The sequence below is a fragment of the Nerophis ophidion genome, linkage group LG18, assembly GCF_033978795.1.
Source record: "Nerophis ophidion isolate RoL-2023_Sa linkage group LG18, RoL_Noph_v1.0, whole genome shotgun sequence".
Taxonomy (NCBI): Eukaryota; Metazoa; Chordata; class Actinopteri; order Syngnathiformes; family Syngnathidae; genus Nerophis; species Nerophis ophidion.
The window spans coordinates 21325321-21349004 of NC_084628.1; the positions used below are offsets into that span (position 1 = coordinate 21325321).

Below are 23684 nucleotides of genomic sequence, written 5' to 3' on the forward strand. Positions count from 1 at the left end.
TTTCATGGAAGCTGCTTTTACACTCAATCATGACACCCACCTGTTCCCAATTGGCCTGTTCATCTGTGGGATGTTCCAAATAAGTGTTTGATGAGCATTCCTCAACTTTCTCAGTCTTTTTTGCCACTTGTGCCAGTTTTTTTTTAACATGTCGCAGGCATCAAATTTTAAATGAGCTAATATTAGAAAAAAATAACATTTTCAAGTTCATATGTTAAATATCTTGTCTTTGCAGTCTATTCAATTGAATATAAGTTTAAAAGGATTTGCAAATCATTGTATTCTGTTTTTACTTACGATTTACACAATGTGCCAACTTCACTGGGTTTGGGGTTTGTAGATTGACAATGGTGTCACGTGCTCTGTTTGTTGCACACCACGTGTTTTTAGCCACACTTAGCACGACCGGAAAAGGCAGAACTCACCCGTTCGATCTTCTCCAGCCATTCTTTGTTCTGGGCCAACTCGGCCATGAAGGCCTGATGCTTCAGCCATTTTTTGTGGAGCTTCTGGGTCTCGTCGTGGCTGCTGTCCCTCGCCATCAGCATCTTCTCGCATACCCAGTCCCCCAGCTGGACGAGAGGGAGGAGAAGACCCGTCAATCACGGCTTATATAACACACACACACACGCACACGCACACACACACACACACACACACACACACACACACACACACACATTAGGCATGGCATGAGGCGTGTGTGGGATGATTTTGACTCCAAAAATATGTATAACTTATAATAATAAAAATTGGCGGAAACCAAAGTGGTGTGATGGAAACAGAGTTACGTTTTAGGGAAGTCAGCACAACTTTAGTACTTTGTCACTTTGCTTTTCTTCCGCTGGACTGTTGACACACTCATATTTCTATTCTGTAATTATCTTGGTACTTACCAGTAAAAAAACAGGCGGTTTAATTGCTAGGAGAAAAAAAAAAAAAAACAATAGTGTGAACCTCGGTTTACGAATCCCTCTATTTGCGAACTTTCTTGTTTAGGAGCTTTTAGATTGCGCTAAGTGTGGCTTATTCATTCACTTTAGGTCCCGCCGGCAGCCATTTTGTGCTTGCTCATATTAAAGAGATTGAGGAAGCCAGATTCGAACCAAAGCAATTTTTAATTGTGATGAGAACTGACTTTTCTGGAAAAAGATGCCAGAGCGGACTTGTTTCACAGCAGAGGAGAAAACACCAATATATTTTGCGGACTATTTTTTCCCATCGATTTGCACCCTGCAACTTATAAAACTGTGCGGCTAATGTATGGAGTTTCCTTCGCTAATGGCCATAATGTTTTGTATTGAAATAGTTTTCATAAAACACAGACAGAGACATTGAAAAGGTGTGTTATTGTTTGTGCTATGGCGCCATCTTTTGGGCAAGTTTGCTCATTGCAGGTGCTTCGGGTTTAAAATGTACTTCCTGTTTTGAAAAAGGAACGTTTCATAACGTTTCTGCTCAAAATTATTCTTCATTCATCGCTCCTAACGATGATTGTACGTTTTACAATATACCTAAAACAATTCTTATTTATCAAACCGTCCCATGTGTGATGTCTGTAGGAGTGTTCTTATGCATATTTGTACATGCGATCGTAAGGTAATCAAGCTAGCGTCGTTAGCATTAGCTAATATGCTAACATGCTTACAAGTGTCTGCATTCTTTTTGTATTGTTTCAGTTGTGAAAATTCACAAAGATGTCACCACGGAGTTATTGAGTCTGTGTAGCTATTTGAAGAGCTCGCTTCCGCAGTTAGTGGGTCCTTGACGATGATCGTTTCAATGCCGCCAGACAGGCCCAGGTATGGAAATAAACATTTACAAAATCTTTCTTACATATGTGTGTGTATATATATATATATATATATATATATTATATCAGCTTTGTAGTCCAGTGCAGCTAATGTATATAAACATACATATTTCTTCTCAAATTTGGTGGAACCGGCATAATTAACGGTGCGCTCTATAGGCAGGGGAAATATGATACCTCTTGTTCAGCGTCGCCTCTTCCAAAAGCCTGTAAGTGAATTTGACTTTTTTAAATGTTTATTATTATAGGAATATGGTGGTTAAAGTTAAGGATTTCTGTGATTTCTGATATATCGTGAGGGCACCAAAGGGACTTCTAGTGTGTGTGTGTGTGCGCGTCTTAACTTGTTAATAAAGAGATAGCTCTTTGGTATGTTTTTTGATGTACAGTACTGTATAGTTGTGTTCAAAGTGTATAAAGCTTCACTGAAATATGGACTTTTGTCGAGGCTGGAACCCATTATTCATATTTATATAGTTTCTTGCAGAAAAATTTGCTTCACTATACAAACTGAGTGACAAACCCTGTTGAAGAACCAATTAAGTTCGTAAATTGAGGTCCTAAATGTACTTGCTTAACACAAAAGCAATTTTAGAGAAGAGTGTTGTACAAGGTGAAAGACACACACATGAAGCAGGACACACACTTATAGTCGCACAAACGTGTGCCAGTGAGTGTGGCAGGAATTCCCCCACACACACACACACACACACACACACACACACACACACACATTCACGTGTGCAGCAGGCATGCCTGCACTGACAGCATCATGACACATTTAGGCAAGCATCCCCCGTCTCCCGGCAACAACATCCTCACAGCCACATGCTGCATCTCCTCCTCCCGCTTCCCCATGCAAACACGCTTTTACCGGCGGTTTTTAGCAGTAATGGCCCGATCGGAAGGGTGTGAGGCAGGCGCTGGCGTCTGCTGGCGTCCGCATCCCGGCCCCGGACGCGCCCCGCCGCAGGGAGAGCGATGGAGCGGAAAAGGAGGGGAGGTGTCCGCACTAAAAGGTGCTCTGACAACATCGGCTGGAAAACGGACGTCAAACGGAGGCGGCGCTCCCTCACCGGGAAAGAGGCGGGGCTGAAGCGTGACGAGCACGAGGGCACGAGGACAGGATGGACCGGAGCAGAGGAAGAAGAAGAAGAAAAAGAAGAGGAAAAATCCTCCCCCCTTTCTGAAACAATAAAATGGCAGGCGGCCCAGATGATGCACTGGCCCCTCCCCTCTGCCTCCTACCTTCAGTAGGCGGGTTAGCGAGAGAGGGAGGAGCAAAAACTGGATTTATATTTTTGGAGGGGTGGGGGTGCAAGTTTACTGACACAGCTGATGGTGCTATGGCATCATGGGGGTGCGGGGAAAGTAGGCAGGGGGACGGAGGAGAGCTTTTTAAACACAAAAGACACACACACACACAAACACACACGCGCATGCACGCCAAGCACCCACCCCCACCATCTCTGCAGCAGCTGAGGAGCGCCCGAGCTGCAGTTGTGTGATCACACGTTTCGACGTGACCGCTATAGCGCTGGACCCCGGCGCGTGTTGTTGACAGACGCTCGCTACAAACGACGCTAACGTGACTATGAGGAAACGTCGCGTGTTCACCCACATCCATGGAGACGCACGAGCACAAAGACGGTCATGGGGGTGACAGAATGATGAGCCCCCTGAGACTGTGAAAGAATTGTATGGGGACGGGGACAGCGGAGGGACATAGACTGGTTGGAGTAGGTAATAAATCAGCAAAGAAAATAGATAGTACTTTATGTGTGTGTGTGTATATATATATATATATATATATATATATATATATATATATATATATATATATATATATACATATGTAAACACATAAATTAATATACATACATATATATTAATATGTATACACACATATATTTACATATATATACATACATGTATATATATATATATATATACATATAAAAATAAACAATATATATATACATACAAATATATGTATATATTTGTGTATTTATATACATATATACATGTATACATACACACACAAACAAACACACAGTCACATGACTTGTGTACAGTGTTTAAAGTTCACACATATTTTTTATCAGCTCCTACCTCTAGCATTATGTTGATCCCCCATACTGTACACACTGCACATACTGTACATGCTGTACATACACAGAGTGAGAGCCACTCTTCATCTCGTGAATTAGTGATGAGAAGCAGTGCTCATGAATAATTCAGCACTGCCAAAGAGCGAAAGTTGCAGAAACTTCACGAGATTTTGGGCCCCGCAGGAAGACGCCCGGCAGGGACCACGCCCCTAAAGTACACTTTTTTTTTAGGAAATTTTACCTATTGTTCACAATCATTATGAGAAACAAGAGCACACATGTCTTGCTGTGTTAGGATCAGTTTCCCATTAAACTCAGTGACTCTCCGTTCAGTGCAAAATAAGCCTCAAAATTAAAGCATGTTGGTATCAAGCAGGATTCTACATCCATTCATATATTGCCTTGTTTTATAAGATTGTTAATGAAGACTGCCGCTTGCGAGAGAGTTTCATTGTCACTGCAGTCGAGACATATAATTACCAAAGCAGCTCTGTTGGATAAAAGTTTGAAAACTATGGTAAAATTAAGAAAAACATGTAAAAAAATATTGTAAAATGAACAGAGCATTAAATGATAGCACGACTTAAACTACGTCACAAAACACGTACACATTCCGAATGCCCTCAAAGCATAAGGATGTTTTGTTATGGAAATACCGCAAAAAGGAGATTCATATGACCCCATTTATCGCGGTTTACCTGACACATGAAACGTGACGAATTGGAAAGGTGCATTATCCACATTAGCTGACAGACAGCAGTAGCGTGTTGAATATGGCAATTCCAACTTTGATCACAGTGTCAGTTACTATATAGAGTGGCACTTTTTCATAATTTTCAGGAGACTGCATTGCAAAATGATTAACATCCCGCCTTCCCTTCACGCGAGATCAACCCCAGGAATAAGGCCGTGTGAATCCCTTCCCTACTTCAACTAGAAATACATTATTATCACTACATGGCTGACATATCACAGATATATCATATGTTCAGAGACTTACATGAGTGAATGTTAAAATAATAAGTGGCACTAGCTCGCTCAGTTATTTAATATTCCACAACAAAAATTGCAAGGTCTGTGGCCAAAGACCCAAATAAATGTGCTAGTAATAGCTCGTTGCTGTTTCAGTTATTGCAACAATCGCTTCAGTCAGCCAGGCGACGATATAAGCGGCTTCCACTGTAAACCACAACAAACCATGTGACATCTCTCTCTCTGCTTATTGGCCCGTTGAGTGTAAACAGGAAGAAGGTCGGGTGCACAAACTAGGGAGTAAAACCAACAAACGCTAAACAAACAGCAGGTTTTAGGCAGACCCACCTCGTGACAGTCCTGGAGGAACCTCTGAAGTGCCCACTGGTCGTTGAGCTTGTCCAACCACTGCTGGGCCTGCTCCCGGTTCTGGTTGCCCCTGAGAGGAACAAACAAGTAATTTATTTCAACGTCGGGCACACTGAACTCCAGCTTTAAACTTCCCTTCTAGTTGAAATACGACAACTAGAGATGCAGGATGGTCACGTGTTTCCTTTTCCAAACAAAACCAACCGGACACATCATGACAAATCAGCGCTAAAAAGTACCAATGAAGTAGAGATGTGCCGATCAATTGGCCGATTTTTATGAAAAAGTACAAGATCGTCATTGCCGATTGATGCCGATCACAAACACGGACTCCCTTTGGCTGTCTCCGTATTTATTTTGCTCGCAATTAATCATGTATCTGGGGGAGCTACATGTCTTCGTATTCTAGGTAGATAGTAGTAGTTAGAGGAATATTTCTCATCTTTGAGCAGAATGGAACACTTAAGATATGACTAACTTTGGCCTTGGTTCTGCTTAAAGAAGTTAAACAAAATGAATGCACCGTTGCAAATACACACACATTGTAATTAATTTAGGTTCCGGAGGAAAAGGTACCAGGAACGAGACCAAGGGAAGTGGACAGAGATGTGCATGCAACCACACACACACGGCCAGTTAAGTTTCGGTTTCGATTATCGCTACACCTTGGAAAATGTTTTTTTTTTTACTTGAAAACAAATTAAGGTAACATAATATATTGTAGCTCCCAAGGAAATCACACAAAGTCCAACACTATTTTTAACTTTTATTACCAATCTTATGATAACAAACGACACAATTCCAACAGGTTTTACCTTCCGTGCACACAACAAGATTTCCTCATTCTCCGCCAATCATCTTTAAGACACGGATGGTGTGTTTGCAAACATGGGAAAAATTTACATCAACTCCATACCACACGAACATAAAGAGTTAACATTAGCTCGTCGTTACAGTATCAATTTACATATATGGCCTATAACGTGTGTATTATTGACAAGTGATGTACCTAAATCTTGACCACCGAAAAAAGACTTTGATCATCGAAAACCGCGCTATCAAAAAATGCACGCCGTTATCTGGAGCGTTGTCAGCATGTCTGTGATGTGGACGAAATTTTTAATATTTTCCAAATATTTTCCATCTAAAGAAATTGCAAATAGTAAAACGACAGTGGTGGCTTTTATGAAGAGACAGTCCAACTAGACCAGGGGTGGGCAACCTTTACCACTCAAAGAGCAATTTCGACCCATTTCACAAAATAAAGAAGACAATGGGAGCCACAAAACTCTTTTGAAATTTAAAATGAAATAACACAGCATAAAGAGTTTTTTTTTTTTTGCTTTGTGCTATGTGTACACCAGGGGTCTTAGATACACGGCCCGCACCTTGATAAGATAATTGAAAGTTAGTGCGGCCCGCGACTCTTTATATGAATGCCGCTTGACAACATTACACTTATCAACACTCAAGTTTTTCATGAAGATCCCGAATTCTCAAAGCAACTATTCTCACGATTATCTGCTGTTGATCACCCAGATAACAAAACTAAGGGCGAGATATGAATCTACTGCTTTTGACACCTTCTACAACATGTACAAACGGCTTGACAGCCCAGTAACATGTCATATATGGCTTCCGCAGACACACATACTCGACTGCAAGGCATAGTTGTTCAACAGCCATACAGGTTACACTGAAGGTTGTGATATAAACAACTTTAACACTCTTACTAATATGCGCCACACTGTGAACCCACACCAAACAAAAATGACAAACACATTTCGGGAGAACATCCTCACAGTAACACAACATCAACAGAACATAACAAATACCCACAATCCTATGCATCCGTGACTATTCCTGGCTGTATTATATACCCTGCTAGCACCAAACAACCTTCAGTGTAACCTGTGTGGCTGTTGAGTAAGTATGCCTTGCAATCTCGTACGTGTGATGACAGAAGCAGCGAAATGCATGGGTCCGGCTGGCACGCAGATAGCATGGTGTAAAAACGGGCGCGATGACATGTCGCAGAGGAGGATAAAAGTAAAGCCATCACAACATGCCCTCAACATTGTTGTCCGAGTGAAAATGGGGGACTATTAGCCCCGGGTGATGTACGGGAGAGGCACCAAAAATCCGGAAACCTCCCGAAATAACCGGGGGGGTCGGCGATTATGCAGCTGAGCCACATTAGAGTGGCCAAAGACCCGTATGCGGCTCCGGAGCCGCGGGTTGCCGACCCCTGAACTAGACCAACAGCGCCAAGCAAGTGTGACGTCATGCTCCCTGCAGCTAGCCTCGTTCGTCAGGGACATCGAAGGACAGAAGTAGAGTCTCTAAAAACGAGTACATTTAATGATAACACTAGAAGAAGATGCTACATTTATTGCTAGTTCGTTTTAATAAAAAAAATATTAAAAGTCTCTAGACTATTGAAAAAAGTTAAGATTTTGGTTTATCTGCCAAGGTGATACTGCAAGTTGGACAAAAGCATATACGGAGAGCGACTGTTTTAAGATTGCGCAAGACTTTAGACAGCTCGGTCCTTTCTCTAGCGCTGGTATTGCTATTGTTTGTACTTGCTCTTTTGTATTGAATAATTTCTTAATCTTTAATCCTAGTCACATCTCATTATTTCAGACAGCCTTAGAATTAAATAATCTGGGTGGACTCTTCCCTCCAATTATATGTTACACCCTGAAAGAAAGACAGGTGCAAGCATGCTAATAGCCAAGCTAACCGCTAATCTAACTTGAACACAAAGGAATAAATGCTTGGTAGAGTTTAAAAAGTGTGGATGGAAGTGTGTTACAGCAAAAAGTAAGCAGTTATTAACATCAAATCAACAAGTACTGTAGATTAGTAAGAGTTAAGTTAAAAGTTAAAGTACCAATAATTGTCACACACACACTAGGTGTGGCGAAATTTGTCTTCTGCATTTGACCCATCCCCTTAGAGGATAATATGACAATAACTGTTAGTTAGCATTGTCACAGTCGGTACACGACATGTCGAAAGAGGGCGGGTCCATCCATAAATCGGCGCCGTCGATACCAAGGGTTATATCAGTTTGATCGATACTCGAGTGGTTAGGTCGATACTTGTATTTTCTCAAATTTTTACAGGGAATAATTCCCAAAACACAGGTGGACTTTGAGGGTAAGAAACACAGGACTTTTAATGTGTAGAAGATACTTGTAGGGCTGTGACACTTTGGGCACCACATGATTTGATCCGATTTTTTGGGCTAACGATTCGATTCAAAATCAATAAAATTTTAATAACATTGGTGGTGCCAGTTCTATGATTGACCACATTCCTCAATAAAATAGGTAAACAATTCTGATACATTTCTGTACACTTAAAAGAAAACTGGTTTAATGAAATTCTATCCAAACATTTAATAAAGTCAAATGCAAAGCAACAAGAGAAGTATCCGACATTTCTCTTTTCTAAAGTAAATCTGTACAGCAGATATGGTCATCTTCATCAGGGATGTCAAACTTGTTTTCATTGAGGGCCACATCGCAGTTATGGCTGCCATCAGAGGGCCGCTTGTAACAGCGAATAATGTAGGAATATGCCTCTGGATTTCATTATTAATCTTATAAATTGTTTTAAGTAGACTGTCGATTTTGAAGTAATAACTATATATTTACAAAATTTTACTGTAAAATATAGTGTTTTTTTATTTATTTTTATTTACAACATTTTACGGTAAATGGAAAAAGAGTACCATGTTTTTTTTTAGTTGCCCAAATTTTTGTTTTTTATATAAATGATAAATGGGTTGTACTTGTATAGCGCTTTTCTACCTTCAAGGTACTCAAAGCGCTTTGACACTACTTCCACATTTACCCATTCACACACTGATAGAGGGAGCTGCCATGCAAGGCGCTAACCAGCACCCATCAGGAGCAAGGGTGAAGTGTCTTGCTCAGGACACAACGGACGTGACGAGGTTGGTACTAGGTGGGGATTGAACCAGGGACCCTCGGGTTGCGCACGGCCACTTTCTCTCTGCGCCACGCCGTCTCTTATATACATTGGTTTTTAGAACATTATATTGTTAATGGAAAGAAAGTACAAGTTCTTTTATTTATTCTGGCAACTCAGTTGCCAGTTTTTCTACCATAATAAACAAACGTACCATCTTTCTAGTTACAGTAATACACCGTTAAAAACAACAACCGTAGATTTTACAGTCAAAAACTGGCAGTTCAAGCAACAGAATTTTACCGCAAATTTTTAATTTTTTTTTCAATTTACAGTACTATGCTGTAAAGGACACCGTAAAATGTATTTTCATTTTTATTAATTTAATGGGTAATTTGCTGTAAAACCATAAGTCAAGCAGATATTGAAGTATTTATTTTTATTTAGACCAAAAATGTTTGGAAAGTATGCTAATATACAGTAATATTTGTTGCAATATTGGATACTATTAAAGTTTAAAAGGTATGCAATTTTAAGCAGTACATATATTTTTTTCTGTCAAATTTAAAAAAATGTATTACATTTAGTGAGAAAATATTAAGTACTTTATTCACACATATAATTTCCAGGTGTTTGCAAGCCAGATCTGGCCCCCAGGCCTTGAGTTTGACACCTGTGATCTACATCAACAATATGGTTTGCCTGAGTGGCTATACAGGACAGAAAAAAATCTATTTTTTTTTTTAATCGATTAAGAATTGTTATAAATAGGACTTGCAACTCATTCGAAAATCAATTTTTTTTATACCCACAGAAGATAAGTAGTTTTTACTTTAGTTATTTTGTACTATTGACTTTGTTTTGCAAAAATAATCTTATGTGATAAAAGAGAATGAGGAACTCGGTAAAATATCTTGTTGATATTGTTAAACTGTCAAAAGCACTCACCACAAATATATTGAAAAATCTACAGCTAATACACGAGATCGGTATCGGCCGATACCACTCATGTATGGTCGACGAATGATGATAAAACCCTGACAGGAATATCCCTAGTTGTTACACAATTACATCTCTTGTGTTAAATTCATGTAAATGTAACCTTGAAACAAACCATAGCTGGAGACACACAACCACCAGAACCCCCCACGGGACACACTTAGCCCTGCCCCCCCCCCACACACACACACACACACACACACACACACATCAGATTGATTTCATGGCCAGGTGTCAGTTGTGCGCTTGGTCGTGTTTTTGCTGCTCATGCTTATTGTTGCGAAACAGCGAGCAACAGCTGCGCTCGCTTTAAAAACGTCCAGAAGCAGCGGTGTCAAACGTACGGTCCGCTGGCCGCATCAGTCCCGTGAACAGCTTTTAGCCGGCCCGGGAGATGAGTTTGCTAGGTATAAAAATGAGCTGAAATGTTTGAATGAAACAAACTGCTGTTCTCAATGTGTCCACTTGATGTTGCGATAGCAAGTATTTGGCATTACTTCAGAGGGGGCGGAGCTATGTGCCATGTTAAGATAGAGGCAACGTTTCCATGTTTGGACACTACGTACTCACGCTGCTTATTAGTGATAGTATACAAAATGTGGAATGTCACGTTCATGCCTTGATTGTCAAAGATATCGTTGGTAATGGGGACACATCTTTGGGTGCACATAAATATGCTATAATATGTATCCCCTTGTAACTTCATGTGTGATTCATGACGTGAGTCCAAATTCACACGTTTTGTTGTAGATGATGCTACACGTACAGTATGTATGCACAAGACAAACCACATGATGTTAGTACATCAGTTGAGGAAAATGAGGAAATTACATAAACATCCCGTAATTTGACTATAATATTATTATTCATTTCCATCCATCCATCCACTTCCGCTTATCTGAGGTCTGGTCGCGGGTGCAGCAGCCTAAGCAGGGAAGCCCAGACTTCCCTCACCCCAGCCACTTCGTCCAGCTCTTCGCAGGGGATTCCGAGGCGTTCCCAGGCCAGCCGGGAGACATAGTCTTCCCAACGTGTCCTGGGTCTTCTCCGTGGCCTACTACCGGTTGTACGTGCCTTAAACATCTCCCTAGGGACGCGTTCGGGTGGCATCCTGACCAAATGCCCGAACCACCTCATCCGGCTCCTCTCGATGTGGAGGAGCAGCGGCTTTACTTTGAATTCCTCCCGGAAGGCAGAGCTTCACACCCTATCTCTAAGGGAGAGCCCCGCCACCCGGCGGAGGAAACTCATTTCGGCCGCTTGTACCCGTGATCTTGTCCTTTCGGTCATAACCCAAAGCTCATGACCATAGGTGAGGATGGGAGCGTAGATAGATTGGGAAATTGAGAGCTTTGCCTTCCAGCTCAGCTCCTTCTTTTTAAATGAACAACAATGGAACATTTTAAATCTCTGCCAGACTCAATCCCACCTTTTTAACTAATGAACATTGTCACATAATTTAATCAGAAAGTATAAATAATGAAAAATAAAGACAGAATACTGTCAACAACAACATGTAAGTGTAATTATAAAGAAAAAACAAAACATTGGTTGGTACATTTTCAGAATGGGCTTGCACTAGTTTCATCATCATCATGGGGTATCAGGCCTGTTTGCAGGCATCGATGAACAGGGCTCTGCAGTCTTCTCTGTTGTCCGCTCTTTGGATGAGTTCTATATTAATGATATTTCCGTTAAAATTTCTTAGGCTGTTGATAGATGTTTTTCGTTGTCGACCTGGAGCTTTCTTTCCTACTAGTTTTCCTGGTAACATCAGTTTTTTTAAGCTGTCTTTTCAGAATTTCAGCTGCCTATTTCTAATCGTTGCAATTAAAGATCTTCTTGTTTTTACCTTTGCCAATACCTCTTCATTACGTTTCTTTTCAGTCCATGATATGCGGAGTATTTTTCTGAAGGACCACATTTAAGTTGCACTATTTAAGAAAAAAAAGAAAATCTAAAGTTGTCTTTACTTTTAGGTTATCATGCCATGATTATACCAGTCTGGGCTATTGGGAATAGATATTACCCCTTGTGGCCCATGAGCTAAAATAAGTTTGACACCCCTGATCCAGAGTGAATGTTGGACAACAGGAGCTCTTTAGAAAGCCCGCATTAAAAAAAAAAAACACTAAGAAGGAACTCGGAAAATACATTTTTGTGTTACCTGTTGGCGAGCGTGTCGACGCGCTCCTTGATGCGATCTGAGTAGATGTTGTTCTGGCTGATGAGGCTCTCTCCTGCCTCAATCACAGCCTTGATGCGGTGCAGGTTGAGCTCCATGGTGGTGGTAAAGTCCTTGTGCTTCTTGACTGCCGCCTCCACTGTCTCCACCGTGTTGGGGAGCTCACCGTGGGCCAGCGCCGACTCCTAAGACACGCACATGGGCCAAGAGAGAGTTGGTCGGACGTCGCGCCAGCAGCTCGGCATCCCGGTCCCCCTCACCTGGTTGTTGATAAAGGACTCGGCCTGCTTGACGTCTCGCAGGAACAGGTGGAAGATGTGAGCCTGCACCAGAACGTCCCTCCGGCTCTCCCACATCTCCAGCAGTTTATTCCAGCCCACGTCCAGCTTCTGGAGCCACTGCTGCAGGGCGGCCTGCGGCAGCGGCGCTTCCTCCGACTCCAGCAGCTCGTTCATGGCCTGGAGACGCTCGTAGTCTTCTTCGTACCTGCGGACACGGAACCCAGGGTTGAAGGACCATTCCAGAAGACGTTAAGGGCGGCATTGCGACGATGTACCGGCCAATCTCCTCCTTGAGGGCGGCGTGCTTGTTGATGAGTTTCTCGGCTTCCTCCAGGTCATTGGGCAACTGATCCGAGGCGGCGGCCGTTTGCGTTTGGACCAACCAGGTGAGGAACAAATCCAAATCCTGAAAAGACGCATGAATTACAGTACATGTGTGAAGTTGGCCTCCTGAAAATAACACTGCCATTTGTTTTTGCTTTAAAAATTTTCATTTGTGCCGTTACGGTTTTTAAGTTATTCTAAAATGTATTTTCTGACTAGCCCCCCCACCCCCCAACCATGCCAAAATCTCCCCAAACCTGTCCTTTTTGTTTGTGCCGCAAACATTTTTTCTAACAATGATAGCTTTTATGTTAGTAACATTTTTATATTATTAATATGTTATTATTCATAGCCATGACCATAACATAAAAACTATAATAGACAAAAAAATGTGCAGCACATTTGGGGAGATTGACAAGGTTGGGGGGGATGGTTATGAATAATAACACAATATAATAACATAAATGGCATGATCCCTCATGGATATTTTGGTTTTATTATCAACTTCCTTTGTTTAGAACCACTTCCTGTCCTAGTGCTCTTGTTTTGTCGGCATTACCTGTTAGGTCTCAGTTTTGAAGCACCTTTACTTTGTCCTGCCAGTACACCTGATTCTCATTGATTTGTTCTATTTACTTCCACCACTCCTTCAGTGCTGGATCATTTTACTTTATTGACGGTTGCTTGTTTTTGTCACCATTAAATCTAGTTTTACTCGGATTCTGCCTGCCGTTCACTGCATCTTTGGGGTCACGCTGCAAGCAACATTCACCAGATCGTGACAATCACAACTTTAAACCGTTAATAACAAAAAAACTGGGATAGTTAGACAAAAAACATTTTCCCAGCACAAACGTATCACAAAGCAAATGGGACGAGTTTTGGGGGATTTTGAGAAGATAGCAAGGCTGGCTATGAATGATTACATTTAAATACCACACAACTATAAAATGTTAATATTAAAACTCTAATAGTTAGACAAAAAAATCAGTCGCAAAAACGTTTAGGACATCTTTGGGGAGATTTTGACAAAGTGTGTGGGAGGTTTATGAAGAAGAACACATTAGTAATATAACAATTATAATAGTTAGACAAAAAAATTTGCAGCACAAGCGTAGCACAAACGTTCGGGGAGATTTTGAAAAGGTGGTGTAGGGGAGACTGGTTATGATTAATAACACTTTGTTAAGATAAAAACTATAATACGGGGCTCCGTCTTAATGTAATTGAATATTGCGTGCCACCACTGCTTTATTACTACCACAACTTGTATTTTTTTTTTTTTTTTACTTGAAAACAAATTAAAGTAATATAATATATTGTAGCACCCAAGGAAATCACACAAAGTCTGACAATACATTTTAACTTTCAATACCAATGTCATGATAACAAACGACACAATTCCAACAGGTTTTACCTTCCGTGCACACACTTTTGTGTCGTGAGTACGCGCTTCCCCGGACACGCAACAACACTTCCTCATTCTACGCCAATCATCTTTCAGGCATGGACGATGTGTTTGCAAGCACGGAAAAAATTAATGTTCTCAGTTTTCAGTTCGAACATTAAATATCTTGTCTTTGCCGTATATTCTATTGAACATAAGTTGAAAAGGATTTGCAAATTATTGTATTCTGTTATTATTTCCAAATTATACAACGTGCCGACTTCGCTGGTTTTGGGTTTTGTATATACCGTATTTCCTTGAATTTCCGCAAGGTATATGGTATGCGCCTGCCTTGAATTACTACCGGGTCAATCCCGCTTCCCAAAATAATTAGCGCATCCTTAGTATTACCGCCTGGTCAAACTCGTGACGTCACGAGTGATACTTCCCCTGTCATAATTTTCAAAATGGAGGAGGCTGATTTCAATACCGGTAATTTGAAATCGCATAAAGGGAAGAAGATTAAGAGCTATTCAGTAGGATTTAAGGTCCAAGCTTACATCACACTCAAATTTTTACTGCATACCTTTGGTAAGTGCCGGAGTGAGAAGAGGTTTTAAAATAATTAGCGCATGCTTAATTTTACCGCATGCCTTTGGTAAACGCAGGAGTGAGAAGAGGTTTTAAATTAATTAGCGCCCCGGCGGCAATTCAAGGAAATACGGTAGACTGAATTTATATATATATATATATATATATATATATATATATATATATATATGTTATATATATATATGTTAATACGAATACTTTAAGACGTATGTATACATGTTTTTTAGCTTTTTTAAAGTAATATAATATATCATAAAAAATTATTCGATACCGTCATGGTGACGAAAGCCATAACTACTCCCCCCACAAAAAAAAATGCAGCATAAACCATGTTTGGGGACAAGAATGGCTGGTTATGAGTAATAACAAATTTAAAACATAAAAACTATAAAAAGTCAACGTAAAAACTATAACAGACAAGACATTTTTTCTACCACAAACGTGGCACAAAAGAATTGGACAGGTTTGGGGGGGGTTTGACAAAGTGGGGGCTGGTTATGAATAATAAAACATTAATAACATAAATATTATAATAGTTAATAACATCAAAACTATTATAGTTAGACAAAAAAAAATATGTCGCACAAACCAGCACAAACGTTTGTTATACGTTTGGGGAGATTTTGACAAGGTTGAGGGGCTGTTTATGAATAATAACACATTAACAACATAAAAACTATACAAAGGTTAATAACGTTAAAACCTTATTAGACGAAACATGTTTGCAGCACAGACGTAGCACAAAAAAATGGGACAAGTTTGGGGAGATTATGACAGGGTGGGTTGGGCAACGGTGGTTATGAATAATTAAACGTTAATAACATAGAAACTATAATGTTAGTCAATTTTTTGCGGCAAGAAATAAATGGGACAAGGGGCTGGTTATGAATAAAAAAAACATTTATGAACATAAAAACTATGATGGACAAAAGTTTTTACAACACAAACGTAGCACAAATGAATTGCAATTTTATTTTAACATTTGCAATTACAAGGCTGGCTGACTTCACACAGATGATGTGTGCCTAATGTAGTGACCTGCTCTGGATAAACTACGCCCCTGCGACCCTATAAGGGACAAGCGGTAGAAAATCGATGGATGGATGTGTGAGCGCCACCTGCTGACCTGAATGAAGCTCTGCAGCCTGCTAGCCACCATTAGCGAGTCCTCGCAGCCCTGCAGGGTCCTCTTAAGCTCCTCCCACTCCACGCTGATGCCATCAAAGGGAAGTAGAACCTCCGTGGCCCGACCCGGGTGGGCTGTGGCCAGATGCTCCGCCTCCTCCTATACATCGGCAAACAGCAAGCGCTTACTACAGAGATGGTACGTTTCCCGCACCCCCCCACCTTTCCCGCCCCCATGTCCCACCTGCAGGTGCATCAGCTTGGGCTCCAGGACAGACAGCGCCCCCTCCATGGTGGAGAGGCGCCTCTGCAAGGCCAGGACCCCGCCCAGGTCGCTGCCTGCGTACTGAGTCGCGTCGATGGCCTTCCGCTTCTCCTGGATCTGGGACTTAATCTCAACGCACTCCAGCAGGTAGTTCTGCAGACGCAACATGGAGTCCAGCTGGTCCTTCTTCTGCTCCACCAGACCCACGATGCTGTTCCACCTGGCGGGGAGCGGACGCCAGTCGGGTTACGAGAAATGAATGGTGGTCACGTGGCCACCGCCACCACAGATGGTCGCGCTGCGGGGCTGTAAGGCTCACAGACACCCCGTGTGACGGATTTATGTTGTTAGTGAAAATGACTGAGGCGAATCGGAAAGCCAATCAGACGTGGCCACTTTTAAAATGGGCGGGGGATGTTTGATTGAAACATGACACACCCACAAAGAAGATGTTCTTCGATTTGACACCGATTTTATGATGCATGAACTCAGACCCGTGATGGACATAATGTCCCAAGTCACCCGGGATAGGCTCCAGCCCCCCCATCCCCAAGAACAGAAATAAATCCCCATTCTCTAAATCGGGGGCCCGGGGGGCATTTGCGACACGCACAGATTTTGTTGGCCCGCAGTATATTGTTGAAATAGAAGCAAAAACAACAAGTAACAATGCAAGAAAAAAAAAAGCAATACGACAAAGTAGTGAGAAAAAGCTTGAATTTTAATAACAATAAGGGTGTCCCAATATGACATTGGTATCGGCTATCTGTCCGATACAAGCAAGGAACTTAGCACAAACTTGACATACATAATTAATAGGGGCGTCAAAAAATATAGATTTTTTAATGAATCGTGATTCTTATTTGTAACGATTCTTAAACAATTCAAAAAAATCAAACACCAATTTAAAAAAATTAAGTTTTCTTTTTTTTCTTTCTTTTTTTTAACGTGTCCTGTCCAGCCACTCATGCAAATCATATTGATGTGATGATCCTATTTGAAGTACAGATTTACTTTAGAAATGAGGAGTGTTGGATACTTCTCTTGTTGCCTTATTTGTATTTGACTTTATCAAATGTTTGGGTAGTATTTTATTAACAGAAAATGTTTTCTTTTAAGGCTGTTTTTATGGAGGAATGTACTTAATCAGAGAACTGGCACACAATGTTATTAAAAAAGTACTGATTTTGAACTGAGAATCGGTTGACTTGAAAATAGATCCTGAATCGAATCATCACACCAAAGAATCAAATCATTGTTCTGTTTGACTAATTTTACTTAATCCAACCTTTTGTAACATTCCACACTGCAATATGATATAAGTATGTATCATTAGTGCTGATGTTGTATCTGATTAATATTGGTATCGGCCAACACAAAAGCTACAATATCGGTGTGGTATAAGAATAATATTAAAATAATGATACAACAATAATAATAATACAAAAATGATACAAAGTTCTATCTTCAAATATGTATCCTTTTTTGGGGGGCATTTTGTACAAAAACGAAAAAAAATATATCAAAATGGCCCCCGCAAGCTCGGACTTTTCAGTATGCAGCAAACATTTTGGACACCCGTGCTCTAAATGCAGCATGTTTGAACTTGCATGTGCTGAACAGTCCTCATGGCATCAAACGTGTCTCAGTACCTGGAGTTGAGGTGGTCCTGACACCCTCGGACTTCCGTAGAGGACGGATGACCACCATCAAGAAGCTGCTGAACTATCTGGTTCACGTCCAGGATCCGTCCCATCAGGCTGTTCATCTCCTGGTCCAAGGACTCAAATCTGCACCAAGAAGACATGCTTTAAAAAAAAAAAAAAAAAAAGGTACAGCAGTCCCTAGGTTTTTGTTCGGCTCACGTGTTCTATGATTCAGTTTTCAAGGAAAAATATTTGCCCTACCTTTGCCTCGGTTTTCACATGCCACACATGTTCATAGAAGGCACAAAGAACGATGAACAACTAAGTGTCTTCTTATTTAGTATTGCAGCAGCATCACTCAAGCACTGTGCTCTTGGGTTGTCACGAGACAAGATGATTTTCGCTATTTAAAAATAAAAAAACTGCATCAATGTACTTTTAATCTTAAAACTTTATTGAAAACTGTTTCAAAGTGTCGAGTATTAAAATAACTTGGGTTTTTTGTCATAAAAACAGGGATTTCTTCAACAAAATGACATAAAAACTTGAAAAAATAAACCTTTATATGAATAAATCTGAAGTTAAACTAAAGATGTAAGACTTGAACTTATACTTGAAATATAAATAAATAAATAAATGGGTTGTACTTGTATAGCGCTTTTCTACCTTCAAGGTACTCAAAGCGCTTTGACACTACTTCCACATTTACCCATTCACACACACATTCACACACTGATGGAGGGAGCTGCCATGCAAGGCGCCAACCAGCACCCATCAGGAGCAAGGGTGAAGTGTCTTGCTCAGGACACAACGGACGTGACAAGGTTGGTTCTAGGTGGGATTTGAACCAGTGACCCTCGGGTTGCGCACGGCCACTCTTCCACTGCGCCACGCCGTCCCAATATATATTATATGATTTATATTTTCTTGATCCGTGGCACCAAACTTGAGGGGAGCCCTAAAGGTTAAAACAAAATCAGTATATTGTATCGGTTTAAAATAAAAAATGAACAAAATCAAAATGTCAACCACATGCTTTGATTTTTCAGTGTGCGGTCCGAATTAGCGAATAAATGCATGACATAAGACACAATCCACTCTGTCACTTCCTCCTTTTGTTTCACTTTCAGCGTCTCCCTCGATAAAGCGGCAACACAAATGTGTAGTATGGTGAAATTTGTCCTCTGTATTTGACCCATCAACCTCACTCAATGGGAGGTGAGGGGAGCAGTGAGCAGCTGTGGTAGTTGCGCCCGGGACTAATTTTTGGTGATTTAGCCCCCAATTTCAACCCTTGATGCTGAGTGCCAAGCAGGGAGGTAACGGGTCCCATTCTTATAGTCTTTGGCATGACTCAGGCGGGTTTGAACTCACAACCTACCGATCTCAGGGCTGACCCTCTAACCACTAGGCCACTAATGATTCATACTGCCACAGTTCCATTATAGTGTCATTTTTTTATGAGCGAGTGAAAAATGCAAGCGCCAAATACATATTTGTGGCAGGCTGACACAAAGAAGTATATATACTTATATAGGAAAAAGCCAATATACTTATATGGTAAGAAGTAAATATACTTATATAGGAAGAAGTGAATATACTTATATGAGAATAAGTATTTATACTTATATAAGAAAAAGTCAATATACTTATATAGGAAGAAGTAAATATACTTATATGAGAATATTTAAATACTTATATAGAAAAAAATAAATATACTTATATAGGAAAAAGTAAATGGAAAACACTCTCTCGTTTTTTTTAAAGAGATCCGACGTAAAATGCTGCGTGCTCACATGCCAAGAATGGATGTAGCTTGCCAAGGAAAATTTGTTGAACAGTCTTCTGTAACAACGATACTGAAAAAAGCTGGTACCAATGTATTCTTAGGTGTTGGTATCAACTTGGTGTCAACTTAGTATCGAATGTTATGTGGATAGTATTTTAGCTTTGTTATGTTATGTTATGTTACAGAGAACAAGGAAATAGGATAAAATTGCTATGGTATGAAAAGGGGGAGGATTAAATAAGATCAGCTTCTTCCTACTCCTTTTTGGATGTGCTGTAATGAAACAATTGGAAATATGTGATGAATTACATTGTATTGTATGAGTGTTCGAAATAAACTGAAACTGAACTGAACTGAACAAGTACGACTGCAAAATAATCCACCATGGGGCCAAATAAAGTTGTGAGTGAGAGCACTTTGATAAAGAAGGTGAGAAACACTATTTAATTGCAAAGTAGTAGTTCTCCCCTATTCATTAAAGATTTAAGGGGTTGTTAAATGTTTATTTACAAATGATAAATGATTAATGGGTTGTACTTGTATAGTGCTTTTCTATCTTCAAGGTACTCAAAGCGCTTTGACACTACTTCCACATTTACCCATTCATACACACATTCACACAATCATGGAGGGAGCTGCCATGCAAGGCGCTAACCAGCACCCATCAGGAGCAAGGGTGAAGTGTCTTGCTCAGGAGACAACGGACGTGACGAGGTTGGTACTAGGTGGGGATTGAACCAGGGACAGAGGGACACTCTACCACTGCGCCGTCCCTAAAATATATCTATTTCATTTGGCAATTTTATATAGTTTACATTGTTTTCAGCATGTACAGTAATAATTATTCAATACATCTACTCTGAATTGATTTGTTTTTTGTACAACTTGGTCTTTTGGGGCTAACATAACCGGAGTAAGATTAGGGATCACACCCACCTGTGCGCCACCACCTCCACGTCCTCTAGCTTCTCGGGAATCTCCATCTTGTTCAGCCACTGCTCCTTCTCATCGATCCACAGCTCGCAGGCGTTGACCTCGCTAAACATGCGGTAGACGGCGAGGGCGTCGTGAAGCCACTGCTGACGCAGCACGCCCACCTCCACCACCTCCGTGTACAGCTGCTCCACCTCCACCATCCTCACCAGCACTTCCTAAACATGCACAAGGTAAAGATGATGGAGAAAATGGCAGCTTTTTGTTGTTGTTGTTGCAGCCCACCTCTTGTTCGCTGTACCGCAGAGGCAGCGCCACCATGTGTTTGCGCAGTGCCACCACGTGGAGCCGATGTTTGTCCACGTCCTCGCTGACCCCCCGGTGCTTCTTCAGGAGCGACTGGGTGGAGTACTCGTCGTGGCCGAAGTCCTCACTGGACACCAGGCGGTACGCGTCCTGCAGCCAGACCACCAGATCGTCTGTCTCTGTGGAGAACTGGAAAAAGTTGAGCGCCTCCTGCAGGTGGCCGAGACGCTGAGCCGCCTGGTCCTCCAGCGTGGTCCACTCGTCCTTCACGTCCATGATGCGCTCCTGAATGCCCGCCGTGTCAATGCTCTTCTCGCTGAGGATTTGCTGTCCTCGCTGCATGGTGGTCTGCACAAATGAATGGAAGAACTGAACGAGACCCCCACCAAGGCATCACAATTTTTTGGTTGAACTCTTACACTCCTGTCCTGTAGGTGGCGATAAAGCACATCAAAAACTTTTTTCATCAGCTGGATTTGTCGTGTCACCAAATATTAGGATAGAATTTAGGCTCTTTTAAGAGACCCGTTCAAAATTATTTGCTCTTTTTGTTGTTGTTGTTTTTTTTAAATAACTTGTGTTTATCAAGAAAAAGATCACAGGTAGCAGTTACAAAACACTATTTGTATGTATTTAAAATTTAGACTTTCAATTACAAATATTCTAAAATATGCATTTTAATTTAATTTGGCAGTCGGGTAGTGCGTACATCATGGCTTTGCGAGCTGTTTGCATGTAATTTGCAAATAAACGGCTCGCATCTTTGAATCATTGTAGGGTCAAACGGGACAAAATTAAATAACGAACTAGCTAACTAACTATTTAAATGCGTTGTTGCTTACCTAAATAATTGGAATTAAATACATAAATGTTTTATTAAATGGGTCATTAGATGATTTAATGTAAAACCACATGGAACTATTTAAATATTTCATAATTTAATTAATTATTAATTTCATTATGTATGATTTAAATATGAAATTTATGACTTAAATAATTATTTCACATTTTAATGAATTATTTCATGATTTAATCATTTTTTTATTTAATAAATATTAAGTTTCATAATTACTTAAATGTGTCACTTATTAATTACAATTGGATTTAAATCCATTAATGTGTTATAAAATGTTTCGTTAAATAATTGTGATTGGAATCAATACATAAATGTGTTACTGAACATGTCATTAGTTTATTTAATGTAAAAGTATGTTTAACTATTTCTATATTTATTTATTTAATTATTGATTAAATTATGTCATGATTTTATTATTTAATAATAGCTATATAATCAATTAATTATTTCATGGCTTGGTTAATTATTTCACAATTCAATTAATTATTACCTATTTTATTTAGTTATTTCATTATTTAATAAATAAATAGTTACTTAAATGTGTCATTAATTATTTACAATTTTGAGTAAATACATAAATGTTCAATTAAATGGGTCATTAATAAATTATAATGAAACAAATGCATAAATGTGTTATTGGATGTGTGATTAAATCATTGTAATTGATATAAATACAAAAAAAGTGTGAATAAGTGTGTCCTGAACTTATCTAATGTATATTTAATATTATCTATTTCAATATTTAATAGTTATTGATTTCATTGTGTTATGATTTAATTCATTATTTCATGATTTTATTAATTATTTCAAAAACGTAAATAATTATTTCATGATGCTGTATGGCTGTATTTTATGAATGCATTTTACCTGTAAAACTCAATGAGCAGATACGAACAACTTTCACAGTATCATGTTAGACCCGCTCGATATCCATTGCTTTCGTCCTCTCCAAGGTTCTCATAGTCATCATTGTCACCGACGTCCCACTGGGTGTGAGTTTTCCTTGCCCTTATGTGGGCCTACCGAGGATGTCGTAGTGGTTTGTGTTGTGGTTTGTGCAGCCTTTTGAGACACTAGTGATTTAAGGCTATATAAGTAAACATTGATTGATTGATTGATTGATTGATTAATTGATTGATTGGCGTTCTGGTCGATACCTTGATCTAAAAGTGCAGAAATACCTCCAACAACTTGAAAAGATTCCCCTACTTGAACTGCTACATGGTCTGGGTCAGCAGGTCTTGCTTCCTCGTCTAAAATATCTACCGGCAACTATACAAGGAGTGTGTCCTCCGCGGCCGCCATGTTTTGAAAGACATCCAGAGTTCCAGGCTTTAGACCAATCATTGGACTTGATTCCTTGAAGGCCCCCCCCCCCCCCCCCCCCCCCACTGACTTGGTTAAGTGAGTTTGACAGATAGAATACATTCACAAAGCGCTAACACACATGTACATGAAATAATTAAACAAATCATTATCAAATAGCTAATTAAATGGTTAAATAATTTGTTTAATCATTAACTGATCAATTTAATCACAAAAGCAATTAATTAAAGGATTAATTAAATATTGAAATTTCTATTGAATGTACACACATTTAAAAATGTAATAAAAGATTCTTTATTTTTAACCCACCACATGATCACTTGAAAGAGCTGTTCAAAAGATCTTTTTCGTTTGCGAATGTCAATTCTGTACCAGCGCAGTCGGTCCCAAAGCAAGCGGCCGGCAACAACCTCAAATACATTGCCTGGCCCGCAACAAAATCG

General features: G+C 40.1%; 1 protein-coding gene across 5 annotated transcripts in view; it reads right to left on the reverse strand.

Moving 5' to 3' along the window:
* Positions 1 to 23684, reverse strand: part of LOC133536903 (spectrin beta chain, non-erythrocytic 4-like) — a 99330-nt gene that overhangs the window by 37238 nt on the left and 38408 nt on the right. For all 5 annotated transcript variants that reach the window (XM_061877595.1, XM_061877593.1, XM_061877594.1 and 2 more), the window contains exons 15-24: positions 21039 to 21407; positions 20757 to 20971; positions 18038 to 18175; positions 16365 to 16605; positions 16122 to 16280; positions 12948 to 13078; positions 12652 to 12877; positions 12374 to 12576; positions 5245 to 5335; positions 426 to 572 (exon numbers count right to left, since the gene is read on the reverse strand). In XM_061877595.1, coding sequence (XP_061733579.1) covers positions 426 to 572; positions 5245 to 5335; positions 12374 to 12576; positions 12652 to 12877; positions 12948 to 13078; positions 16122 to 16280; positions 16365 to 16605; positions 18038 to 18175; positions 20757 to 20971; positions 21039 to 21407 — 1920 coding nt within the window. The remainder of the gene's footprint in view (positions 1 to 425; positions 573 to 5244; positions 5336 to 12373; positions 12577 to 12651; positions 12878 to 12947; positions 13079 to 16121; positions 16281 to 16364; positions 16606 to 18037; positions 18176 to 20756; positions 20972 to 21038; positions 21408 to 23684) is intronic.